Source organism: Fusarium poae, chromosome 2, assembly GCF_019609905.1.
Source record: "Fusarium poae strain DAOMC 252244 chromosome 2, whole genome shotgun sequence".
NCBI lineage: Eukaryota > Fungi > Ascomycota > Sordariomycetes > Hypocreales > Nectriaceae > Fusarium > Fusarium poae.
Genome location: NC_058400.1, coordinates 9,649,955 through 9,663,274, shown reverse-complemented (window position 1 = coordinate 9,663,274; position 13,320 = coordinate 9,649,955). Strand labels below are relative to the sequence as shown.

At 47.8% G+C, this 13,320-nt stretch overlaps 2 protein-coding genes across 2 annotated transcripts; one reads left to right on the top strand and one right to left on the bottom strand.

The window, feature by feature from the left end:
- Nucleotides 1-996: 996 nt before the first annotated feature.
- FPOAC1_007279 (uncharacterized protein) lies at nt 997-2,742 on the top strand (the record flags this gene model as incomplete). The annotated part of the gene is made up of 4 exons (XM_044851747.1): nt 997-1,302; nt 1,456-1,517; nt 1,577-1,835; nt 1,894-2,742. The coding sequence occupies 4 exons, from the start codon at nt 997-999 to the stop codon at nt 2,740-2,742; spliced, it is 1,476 nt and encodes a 491-aa protein (XP_044710459.1).
- A 5,463-nt stretch (nt 2,743-8,205) lies between these two features.
- FPOAC1_007278 (uncharacterized protein) lies at nt 8,206-9,684 on the bottom strand (the record flags this gene model as incomplete). Its single annotated transcript, XM_044851746.1, has 1 exon — nt 8,206-9,684. The coding sequence occupies one exon, from the start codon at nt 9,682-9,684 to the stop codon at nt 8,206-8,208; it is 1,479 nt and encodes a 492-aa protein (XP_044710458.1).
- Nucleotides 9,685-13,320: the final 3,636 nt, after the last annotated feature.

Genomic DNA, 13,320 nt, shown 5'->3' with positions numbered 1-13,320 from the left:
TATTGTGAAGATCTCTTCCTTATGATATCTAGCTATTGATCAGTAATCAGTATCAATAAGCTAAATGTGCTCACCTATTGGTTTAATTGACAAGTTAAATTACCTTACCAATACCCTATCTACGATCAATTTCATAAAAATATACGGTATGCCACCCGCTATATATGACGCGGCATATCATTGGCATCCTACAAGGGTTGTTTTTCAGCTTGCGCCATGCATATTTCAACGCTGATCTTGACTCAGAAAAGCATGCGATGTCCCTTTTAGTCATCTCCACAAGGAAAAATGCCCCTCAAAGCAGAAAAAATAGTGGCGGTTACAATTGCCTCCACCATTCCATTATATCTGACCCTCTGAATGTTCCAATTACAATGATGCCAAGTCACACGGCACTTTCAGCTTTCAACTGTCATGTATGTTTCAGCTTTTCAAGAAGAACTATTGAAAACAGGATGTCCATGTACGTGATGAATGCAACGCTAAGGCCTGGATGCTGACGAGCCGCTCGGCTGCTCATATAGCCTCCCTCATCCATTCCACGGACCCACTCTTAGCATCTATTTCCAGTGGAATGGACTGCTAGCCTGTTCACAACAGACTGTTTTCAGATTATAGGAATATGCCATAGCCCAGAAAATCCCCAGCTCTGTGACTCTCGATCTTTAGGCACCTAAGCTAAGATTGAACTGGAACCCCAGTAGTGAATTGTGCTGCCTTAGTCATTTAGAGATCACCCTATCGGTCCATCACAGCCTAACCTCGATGGAAGAGCCAGCTGATGACCCCCCTTTTTCGATTTCCTTTACACCATCTTTACCATATTTTTTATCCTACTTGACAGGGGTAGACCAGTTACTGGCCGGTCAGAAGTAGAACACATATTGTGTCTCCGCGAAGACATTCGCCGATACCCACCTCCGAGTGTTAATTACCCTCGTCTCCGGCCGCAGGTGCCGTAGCCCTGCGTAGGATATTCATTTATGCCGGAGCATTATGCCTGCACTTGATCTACGGCCTACCCGTAAAGGCCCCCTGGGGCTCGATTCTGTCCCCGAGATCCTCCGCCCGTTGATTCGGGCCTATCTTTTGGGCTATGCATCTGCCGTTGCGCCCCGGCTCTTGACGTTAGTGTTACAGCATGTTGCCAAGAGGAGACGAAAGACAGCCACCCAACTCTCTCTGGACCTTGATGATAGCTCGTTCTTCAAGTCTGTATTACGCATAGTGAAGACTGGATTCAATCCACAGCGATTTCCAACTTTCTGTGCTATTTTGGCCGGTGGCACTACTATCTTGCAGGTAAGTGAACCAAATTCCCACGAGCCCTTCCATCTAGTTTGCACGAAGTGGCGACCATCGCGCTTCCGTTGTTGTATTCTCATGTTTGGCTGCCAAGAATCGCCGAAGGAATGATATGCCATGGGCACTAGACCAAAGCTAATACGTTACAAGGAACCCTTGAAGAATATTCTAGAGAAAACTGCCAAAGGTCTCAGTGAGGCAGGTCGTTTGAGGTAAGTACAACCTCATCCTAGCAAAAGACTGATATCCATTACTAACTCGTTCTTCTCAGACTGGCGAGATGGCTAGCTACGTTCCTTGCTGCATGGTTTGGTCTGCGTCTTCTGCACTCCTACAAGGGCCGAGCATACACAGAAACAGTGCCGCCGAAGGCGGGATCGGCCCCTGATGCGGAACCTCAGACTGTCAGGTTCGCTGGCCGAACAATGGATCTAACCCTGTTTGCTGTTACTAGAGCCCTCGATGTTGTTGTTGGGGATGTTTGGGCAAGGCATAAGGCCCGACGCTGGGTCTCCAACAAGTGGACAAAGGTACTACATGCCCTTCTTCTGATTACCACCCATGTAGATTTGCTAACATTACTGATAGACCGAACGATTCGTTTCCAGATTCGTTGACCCCCTGGTCTTTGCTGCCTCCTCAGGCCTTGTGATGTGGGCTTGGTTCTATTATCCAAAACGGCTTCCACGGAGTTACAGCAAATGGATCACGTCGGCAGCCTCCGTGGATCTACGTCTCATTAAGGCCTTTCGACGTTGTCACACAGGCGAATTTCAGTATGGCAAAGAGACGGGACAGGCACATCTTCTTCAGGGAATGTGCGCTGACTATGAATGGCCCCTTGCCTGGGGAGATCCCGCCGTTGTCGTGCCCATTCCGTGTCAAATGGTTCATATGTCGAGCGGGCCTTCATGTGAGTGCCATGCCATCAGTCGTTTCTGGCGGTCTTGGAAGTGGTCAATGGCCACATACCTACCCTTGACACTCACCCTCACTCTACGTAACCCGTCCCGCAAAGCTTTGCGTCGGGCCATTGCCTCATCTTGCCGTTCATCTAGTTTTCTCGCGACCTTCATCACCCTTTTCTACTATGGCGTCTGTCTTAGTCGCACACGCATCGGACCTCAGCTCCCTGGCGGCACCACTACTGAGCGTCGCCAACAGATGGACAGTGGAATTTGTGTTGGCACCGGCTGTTTTCTCTGTGGTTGGAGCATTTTGATTGAGACAGAAAGCCGGAGGAAGGATATCGCATTGTTTGTGGCCCCGCGAGCCCTGGCTACGGTCCTACCTCGACGATATTCGCTGGACAAGGAGTGGCTAGAGAGACTGGCGTTCGCAATCAGCACAGCAATCGTATTTACCTGCGTTTCAGAAAATCCCGACCGAGTAAGAGGTGTTTTTGGAAAGATGCTCAAAATGGTCCTCAGCGCATAGGAATAGCGGGCAAGTAATGGGCCAAGACCTCACGACATTTGATTTACAGTCCCGCGGCTTTCTCTACCTACGGCCTGGGTCCAGGAGTCACTCTTGGGCTGCCGTTTGGCCCATCTTGTTGGATTTCAGGGTGCCGTAACGCTTTCGCACGTGAAATTGGCCAGTTTCCAGTGACCCTCCAGCCTGACAGTATGTTCTTCTTAGTCATTCCAACTCGGCGAGCTTTGGCGTAGGCCCTGATGAAATTGACCTTGTCCATCGGAGCGGAATCAGTCAACGAAGCGAACCTTTCCAACTCTCGTCGATATGCAGCCTTCAATGCGTTGAATACTCCATTGTCCAGTGGCTGGAGTCCATGAGAGCAGTGTGCTGGTAGATAGCAGCAATAAACGTTGTTCAAAAAGCACGTAGCCATCCATTCATCCTTCCATCACTCAGCACTAATCTTGAGGTGGGGAAAATGGAGAACATACTGTTGCATGGCTTCCATGACCATCTAAAATGATCAGTCTAGCGTCTGACTCGTCAGCAGGTGTTGTCTGGGGTAGATAAACTCTTTCAAGCCATTCAATGCCTATGTGGTCATCAGTCCACCCGTTGGGCGATGTTATGTAATACCAGTCTGCTATCTGCTTGAACTCCTCAAGAAACCATTGTTTCTGCAGTTCTTTTCCCTTGAAGATTATGCCAGGAACTAAAGCGCGGCCGTCAGCAGTGACAGCTTCGATGAATGAAGTCCAATTTCGAGTTTGTGGTCCTTTGAGAAACGCCTTGCGCTTCGGGTCCGCGCTTCCAACAACTAAGCTATCTAGGCCTGAATGAAGAGAATTAGTCAGTCAAAATGCAAGCACAGACAAGTAGTAGAGGTGAATACTTGCCGAAACCAGTCATAATACCCCCTTCATCAACGTTGACGGTGTTTTCAGGCTTGATCCAGCCATACTGGCCATCCCGGATATCAAAGTACCAATGAACCGCTTTAGGGGTAAAAGAGTCGAACCTTTTAGCTTCTTGACGTCTACCCATCTTGGTCTTTAGATCTGCGCGGCGATTGATAAACTTGATCACCCAGTTGCGTCCCAAGTTGGGATGTTCGCCCTGCTGTCTCAACAAGCCCATGACACAAGCGCGGATTTGACTATGGGACGGAGCATAGCCCAAGGACTCCTGGCGGAGAATCCAGAAAGCCAGCCTATCCTCTTGTCTCTTGGACAACCGTCGATGAGGGTGGATCTGCTCTTTCACGGCCCCGCGGCCGTGAAGTCTGTCGATTAGAGTCCTTCGGGGCACTCCCCGTCTATGAGCGGCTTGAGGGGGTGAAAAGCCATTGTCAGTAACGTCCAATATGGCCTCTGCCACGTCGTCCTCTGTGTATTTCCATCGAAGTCTTGACCTAAGCATTTTCATGTCGTTGTCAAAGACAAAGACCAAAAAACAAGGCAAAGAGCGGTGAGGAATTTGGCGATCAAACTAACGACATTTCCATAGCACAGCACGCATAGATCACGTACCCTGCACAGCCTTATAAGGTCAGAATCATCACATCCAATCATTTTTATGATCAATAGAGGTAATTTCTCTTGAGTAGCTATATATTTAGGCTGACTTTCGTGTAAGTGAAGTTGATGAGTTTTGGTGGAACTTTTTTTATTTTGCCTGGCGAAAGAGGGGTGGTGGCGAAAGAGGGGTTGTGGATGGTATCTCGAGTGGTTTTACTTGAAGTCCCATTAACCTGCTATGTTTTTTTTCAAAGCAAGTCGATGACTTTGATTTGAACAGCCTTGATGTATTCAAGTGATACATCCACGCTAATAAACTCTACTAGAACTACGGCTGAACTACAATACAACTTTCTTCCTGTTCCGCAGCAGAATACAAGGCTTCTTGTTCATCGATATCCCGCTGAGCCATCTCCCAAAGCTCACCCATACCTCTTCTGCTTGTAAACAGTCGTCCGTTCTCGGTCTCCTCAGCTACTCGTGCTTCGATGCGATCAGTCTCTGCTTTGTACCAGTCTAAGTAAGCCATCATCTCTTCTTTAGTCCACTCTCTCAGACCCGTCGAGGTTTTGCAGTACCTCCCCATCTGCTTATAATCAAGGCACCAGCTGTAGCTTGCTTTTGGGTATCCTAAAGGCAAGCCCATTGCTTTTCGATACTGGCGATTACCAAGCCAGGTTCCCGGGGTTGAGCCTTATACCAGTCCTCCCTTGACTTGACGTATCTCTGGTGGATGGCTCGTGGATCGTCATACCTTAGATGTGTAGTTGGGTCTGAAGCTGGGTCTCCCGAGGTTAACTGTGAAGATACCGGCGGTGTATACATAGACGGTGCAGGTGATAGATGCCGAGGTTCTGGAGTCGTTATGTGTCGGTCCACCTGCTCTGTTTCGATGGTCAACTGGCATGGCAGATCTTGACAAGTTAATTCAGGCTCAAACTCGAAATTTTCCAAAGTCGTGATTGGTTGCCACTGTATTTCGTCGAGCGTTTCCATCGCTGGTGGCCTTGGCTCCTCCGGGACCGCAAAGGGTATCCACTGAAAGTTTTCTGAACACGTCTGCGGCTGGTCTGAAGATACGACTGGCAATGCTCTTAGTTCTGAGTATCGTAGTGGACACTCCTTAGAGTTCCTTGCGTGAACTAGTATATGACATTTGCTGCACAAAGGAGGGTTTCGTATCGGCCTTGCGTTTTCGATGACTTCGAAGCCACTAAGTTCTCTTCTCACACTAGATAACGGCAGAGACGAACTCGCAGCCACTGGATCGACTCGCTGGCAGGGTTCTAAGAGGGGTCGCCGATTATCTTTCCGAGTCAAGCGCCAGTGCGGATGGAAATCTTCGAGTTGTAGTGCCTGGTCTCGAACTAATAAACCCTTCAGCTTGTGAGCGCAGGGTAGCCCTTGTGATCGTGAGAAAGAACCAGTACAGGCCGACAAAGGAGTAGAGCCTTCATGCAATAAAAGCTTTCGTTGCTGCTCAACTTTTCGCAAAGCTTCATGAGAGACCCAACCACGTACTGCACCATAGAGGGCACTGGAGAGTTCAATAGGGGTCCTGATCTTCTGCTTGGCTTGGTTCGACTTCAGCTCCGCCAGTTGATTCAGTAGTGCATGTTTGATCGATCGCCAAGCTTCGAACAAGTCCAATGTAGATACTTTGAGGTGGCTCTTAAGCAGCCAGTGTATGCCTTCAACTCTTGAAGTAACGACGTTGTCAAAGTGGGGGTGTTGATTGACCCACGCCTTCACCAGCTTCTCTTTGTATTGGTCAAGCCAGTTTGTCTTGATATATCTGACTTCTTCGATATAGTCCGGGAGATATTTCTTCTCAAACTCGGACACTCGTTCGTGGAAAGTTTGTTCATTCGGTGACTTGATGATCGAATGCCAATGGCCGTAAAACTCATTCCAAGCCTCTATTCTCGGGTTGTCCCCTTGAGTCTGGCGCGTAAATCTTGGCTGACAGTAGCGGAGAACTGCCTTGTTAGCATGCCAGAGACATAGCAGCGGCCTTGACGATGGGAAGCAAGTATCGACAGCATTCATACATGCTAGGCAGCGATCAGTCAAGATGACTGAGGGATGCCTAATCCTGTGGTTTTCGCACAACGATCGGAATCGATCTAACGCCCAAAAATAGTCTTCTTCACATTCCCCACTCAGGAAAGCGAACGCGACACAGAACGAACGTTGACAAGAGTCGACACCGATCAAGTCCAAAAGTGGCATGCCGTATTTGTTGGTTTTATATGTACAGTCTAAGATTAAGACATCCGGATATGCCTGTAGGTATGCCACTGACTCGGGATGCGCAAATAGAACAGCTTTGACTCGACCGTCTGGACCGGTTTGAAATTGACTCCAAAATCCTTCTCTAAACAGCTGATCAGCAAGTGCGTTAATGCTGCTTTGTCCTTGACACACTTCTCGTCTAGCATCTGCAATACGATTGTAGATGTCCTGTTGTGTTGCTATCGTGTCGGTGTTCTGCCGCATGTACGTTCTAATTTCTTTAGGGGCTATCCCAGCCTTGGCAAGGCCAGTCAGTTGAGACAGGTGCTCCTTGGACATTGTTCGAAGTACTGGGTGGGCAGTGGTATCTTGGCTTGGTTCATGGTTATGTAGTGAGAATCGGCTGTCAGAACGGTGCCGCAGAGTCCAGGTACTTCTATCTTTATTCTCTTTCGCCAGTACAGAGAACTCGCAGCCTGTTGTTCGAGTTGTCGTCTTGCGTTGACGTTCTCTCGAAACGATCGGATGGTTACGGCGACGATCACACATGTACGTGATTGTCCTCCTGCCGGTTTTCTCCTTAGTTGACCTTCCAGTTATGAACGCGTAGCCCCTGGTCGCCGCCCAGGCGTTGATTGCCTCGAATAACGCCTCCCGTGACTCATACTCGCCTTCGGGAGGGAGACAATCGTCAGGAAACGGTGTTGGACTTTGAGATTGGTTGACGGTCATAGCCAAGCAGTCGTCGTAAGCCCATAGTCTCGACACGATTAGCAACGAGTGCAATAAAACGCGACATTCGAAACGGCGCGAAAGAGACCGATAGCGGAGAGGGCTAGACTGAATATGGCAATTTGGACGGGTCCCGTCCCAGTTTCCATATATGGTATAGTTTGCTCCGCTATCGGACCGCCAGCATCGTCACCCTTACACTTGCAAGATCCAGTTCCAGATTCAACGCGGCTGAGATACGATGATCCACGAGCAATCCACCAGGGATACGTCACGTCAAGAGATGATTGGTATAAGGCCCAGCCACCGGGAACCTCAATAGGTAACCGCCAGTATAGGAAAGCAATGGGCCTGCCTTTAGCATATCCAAAAGCAATCTACAGCTGGTGTCTTGATTATAAGCAGATGGGGAGGTGCTGTGCAACCCCAACGAGCCTAAGAGAATGGACCAAAGAAGAGATGGTGGCTTATTCAGACTAGGGCAAAGCAGAGCCTGATCGCATCGAAGCACAAGTAGCTCGAGTGACCGAGAACGGGCGACTGTTCACAAGCAGAAGAGGCATCGGTGAGCTTTGGGAAATAGCCTAGCAAGACATTGATGAACAAGAAGCCTTGTACTGGGCCATCGAAGAGGAAAAAAGTTGTATTGTGGTACAGCTCTAGCTCTAGTAGAGTTTGGAGTAAATTTGGAACTCAGATATGTCGTGGCTATTCACCTCAAGCCAATGATTTGTTGGAATAGCTGGTAAATGGGACTCGTCAAACTACTTGAGGCAGTGGAACAAGGCGTGAGGTAATCCGATAGCGGAAAAAATTATACCAAAAATGGAAACTGGGACGGGACCCGTCCAATTTTAGAAGGACGGGTACCCGTCCGCCTATTAGCCGCCACGTTAGTTGGAGAGAGGGCACGGACCAAATATTCTTGTATTGACCCAAACTCCTAAAGATCCAAAAGGGGAAGGTGCTGGGGCCGCAAAAGTTGGTATTGGGCCCATTACCCGTGGTAATTGGTACAGTAGGTTGAAGCTGGTCGCCCATCCACCACTTCCTCCGTGCTGAATGCCATTACAAGTCCAAACAGCCGCTCCAGCATTTCAGCCAAGTCTGGATTTTCGTTACTCGAGTTAGCCGCTGTTCTGGCTTCCTCTCGGTCCTCCTCTTCTTCCTCCTCATCACTATCACATCTGTGATCCTCATCCCCATTTGCAGATTCGTCGCTTTCTGAGATACTGTCAATATTGTCAGAATCTTCAGTCATAGACTCTTCGCTATTCTCTGCTCTTTCATCCCAGCTCGCTTGATACTTAGCTATGGCATGCGCCCTGGCCGATTTCCAGAAATTCAACGTTGTAGCGCCATGCTGATCCCAGATACAGTGATTCCATATGGCTGCGATCGCCTTAATCTGTGATCTCTTAAACCGGATACCAGCACGGCGCCGACAAACATCAGTAGGTAAGCAAAAAGCGTGGAATACCATAGCTATAAAGCGCTTAAGGAGCCGGATATACTTTGTTCTACTAGCCGCCTTGCTGACAAAGGTAAAGGGCTTAGCGTAGCATCCATGAGGCCGTACGCTACGTAGCCAACAGAGAAGGTTTCGGCTTGTGGTCCGGGCCGTTTGCTCGCAGCGATCCATGACCATATCCACAGCTACTAAGATTGCAGCAATCTTCTGCTCGTCACCCGTAGAGCTGATTAAGTCTTCACCTGATGTAGTATGTGTAGCACCACTTCTAGCTCTACTTAATACGACGCCGCGGACTGACGATAAGGAAGAGGGCATGGTGGTCAGATTTCGCAGCAAGCCGTGGTCGAAGTTCTGGTATGTCTGCTCCCAGCCAGTCCGCTCTAGCCAGGGCCGAAGATCTGTAAATGTTGATGTAGAGATTTTTGCACTGGTGTCCACCTCATTTGCGATTAAGCCTTGCTGCAGGCGTCGCTCTCGCTTAAATGCGCCTCGGAGGTGACTGTATACATCTTTTCCCCCGATGGGGCGTGTCGTAGTCCCGCGATACTCAACAATCCAGTATCGTCCTCCAATAGGGTTCTTCGTCCAAGCCTGCAAGTATACGGGTTCATACATAGCCTTTGGCTTGACCTGCAATTCCAGTCGCCGCCTCTCATGTTCGGCACCCACATGGCGGCTTACAACCTGACTGCTGATGGTAAGAAGATCGCAGAACTTACAGCTGAACCCATCGAATAGTGGCAGGTTGGGATCATATGGGGACTCATTCTGGCGCAACAGCGCGTTGGCGGGATCCAGAAGTGGAGGTTCCCGGTTCTTCAAAAGACGGACAACTCTACGCCGGTCGTCAATCGGGATGCTGTGGCGTTTCCGAAGATGTTCGTTCACTTGGGCAGGCTTGAAGGAAAGAGCAAAGCAACATTGCTCCTGAACGCAGATAAGGAGCTGGGCGTGACAATCAATTAAGAGCTGGAGGCGGGAAAAGATATCATCGTCAGCCATCTTAATTAAGAACTTCTTGAGCTAAAGCAGCAAGAATGGACATTGAAAGGGATGAGTTAGGCGGAGATTACTGTTATTAAACCATCTGATCTGCTGTGACAGGGGTGCGCGGCGTGCACAGGCCATGATTTCGTGTATCAGGACCCAATACCAAAGGGCACGGGCCATCAAATCTTGTATCAGGACCTGATACGTGGGGTAATTGGTACAGTAGGATCCTCAAGCCATTTTGCGGGGCTTCCTTTTGTTAGACTGGCGGCTGGGAATTGTTGCGAGTAGGGTTGATGTCCAATTAATCCAATTAAAATGAAGTTAATTTTCACACTTGAGGGTCAATCTAGTCCCCAAGAGCTCGTTCTTCTGTTTCTGTTCTGTCCTTTTTGGTGTTTTCCCCCGCCACCCGGTATTGATATATCCGGGACCCACAAAATACACGTTTCTTTTATCAAGGCGCTATCACTAATCCAACAGGAAGCGGCCCCACTTTCCTTTATCACAATATTATAACGTGGTTGATAAGCGAGTGAGTCAGACAAGCGAGTGAGTCAGCTTCACCTATACCTTAAAAGCTACTTTTAAAAAGCCTATATAAAATCCAAGCTAAGCCTAAAATAGGTAGAATTAAGATATTATATATTTAACTATTTAAAAAAGCTTCTTACTAAATTAAAGAATTGTATTTAATTTATTATATAAGTAAAATAAAAAAAAAGCTTATTTACACTAATTACTCTGTGTAAATAAGCTTTTCTATATAAAATAAAATAGTTAAAAATTTAAAAAAAATATTTCTATAAATAAATAGCTACATATTATATAAAAACAGTTTTTCTAGATTCTTAGCTATTTTATTTAAGGTAGCTAGGCACTATAGGGTAGGCTATTTTTAGCTGTACAGTGCGCTGACTCACTCGCTTATCAACCACGTTACTTGTATCCAGAAAAGGAGGGGGAATTGAACCAACCCCTCCCTGACAGAACAATCAATAACCTTAATACCCGTGGATTCGACCTAACGGAGACCCCACTCATAGAGTGGGCGGCAAAATTCTGGGACAAGGGCAAAATTCTGGGACAGCCAAATAGGTGTAAATAGGTGCAAAAGATTGGTATTTTCATTCAGTCTTCGTCACTTTTGGTCCGAATTAAATAGAGATTGCTAAAATGATAGTATTGGATTGATTTAAAGCTATATCCAAGAGCATTTTATTATGCGATGTATATTTCTCGCTGTGTTGCGGCCGAAAGTTGATGTGATTACTGAGGAACCGTCAGACTTGCTTCCTTCGGCATAAGGTCTTGTGACTTACCTGCCCGGCCTCCCTCCCAACAGGGAAAGTGCCGACGATATAATTTACTGTGTATTTCGCGGGCGAAGCGTATCCATGATTCTGTGATATGTGGAGGAGAAATTCCTTTCAAATTCAACAGGCGGAGGAGGGAGAGGAGGAAGGTTGGGCTCTTCTTGCGTAAGATCAACTACCTCGATGACTTCCTCATTGAAATCGGAGTCATCTGATTCTCCTGTGACGAGGTTTTCAAGTAACCCATCTTCTTGTGTGTTGCTGAGTTTAAATTCAACTCCATCGCTCGAAGGAAGTGCAGGCATATCTTGCAACGGGCTGCGATAAACACCAGCAGCTGTTGCACCACGAAGGCGCTCGTAGAAACGCTGCTGAGCAGAGGAACCGCTCGTATCATAGTAAAATCCGTTCCCAGGCGTTGCAGGCGAAGCTTCTCGTGATGCCGGAGCAATAGTAATAACATCATCCTGTATATCCTTGTTCTTCCACTCCTTCCACCGCTTGAAGCTAATATGAATCGGCTTCCCGTTGTTATTGATATCGTATTTGTGTTGCTTCTTCCACTCGATTTTCAGGCGATCATCCTCTTCTTTCTGCAGTTGCCTCCAAGTGCGATGTTGCCGGCGAAGCTCTTCTGCTTGCTCTTTTTGCGTTGTAGTGGCAACTTGCTCTTCTATCTGCTGCACCGTTGTGCTGTTCACGTAGAGGCCGGTGGGATGAACTCTTCTTCTACGCATCTTTCGACTATTTGCAGCGGAAATGCGGTCAAGGCGGTTCTTGATATGACTTTCGGCAAAGGAATTTAGTACTATTGCTTCGTTGAGAACGTCGTCAATAGTGCTGTATGCCTCGCGAGTAGGCGAGCTGAATCGTTCACGATAGTTGTGCCTGATGTGACGAGAAATCTCCCGAGCATCTCGGAATCGTGATTCTTGGGGAAGTAGGGATTGGATTGCAGGGGAGGCTTGAGAGAGGATAGACTTCTGCTTTTCCTTTAGCTTTTGTATGACTTCTGTGCCGTCAGGAGGAAATATTCCACTTCTCTCAAACCCGTTAATGATATTGTGCTTTGTGAAGCTTTCATCGATGATCTTCTGCAAGCGAGCAACAAGATCCGAGCGCTTGAAGTTCAGAAATCCCTCGCGGATGTGCTTGCGAAGTGCCTTCTGATGTGCAAGCTTGAGAAGCTGAAAGACTCCTACATCAAGCGGCTGTGTGAGATGCGTTGAGTGAGGCGGAAGCACGAAGATCTCGATATCAAAGCGCAGGCAATATTTCATAAATTCCAAGGAAGTCTTGCCTGTAAAGCCATCGATAACAAGAAGTCGCCAAATCTTTTCCTTCTCAGGCCGCTCAAAGTAAGGCCTTTCCCAAATGAAATCAGGATTATCGATATCTCTCATAAACTCATCACAGCCGTACCAATCAGTAAAGTTTATACCAAGAGCTCTTGCCTTTGCTGTTGCTGAGAAGGAATGCAGGTTGAAATGACGAATCCAATCCATTGAGATTTCTGCATTAGAAAAGCCGGTCTCAGAGCGTGCAAAGCGAATATTCTTATCCAAATCATTAACATCCCACCCTTCTGTTGGCCACGATTTGAAGATCATAAACGGAGGGATAGTATCTATTAAGTACTATTAGAATAAACTACAGAATCAAGAGAATACTCACATCCTTCAGCATTTACAGCCCCGATCATCGTAGCCGACTCGCGGTTCGAAAAAGCAACAATCTCGTGTTTTGTGTTGCGTTTTTTCCTCACGATGACCACCTCAAGCCGCTCACGCACAACGCCTATTCGTATGCCGCATTCATCGGCGTTCAGGATCTGAGATGGCCCGATATCTCTTCTCTGCACAACATCAGCAAGGTTAGTATAGAAATCCTCAACCTCCTGAACTTCGCGTGCTTCGAATTCTGCTCTCTCACGATCAAATGCCCGTACTAACTTCTTCTTCTGTAGCTGCGGATTATCCTCAAGAAAGCGTTTATACCATCCTTCTCCAACTGGGTGCAATGGAGGAGTTCGTGATGCCCTCAACTCGTTTGCGGCTGCTTCAATAACTGACTGATTTGCAGGAAATCCACATCTCTCGAGCCACATAACGTATGCAACGACCGCGCGCTCCTCACTTTCATCGAGATTCCTTGGCCTTCCAACGCTTGTATCACTAAAAGCCGGCTTTCCAGCGAGCTTCAGCGATCGAAGATGCCTCCCTACAGCGCTCTTGGAGGTGTGATGCTTGACGGCGGCATCCCTTATAGTGATAGGCTTTCTTCCGTTACGCTTGGGGCGGTTTTGTGATACAAGGACCTCCCGGGCGGCTCG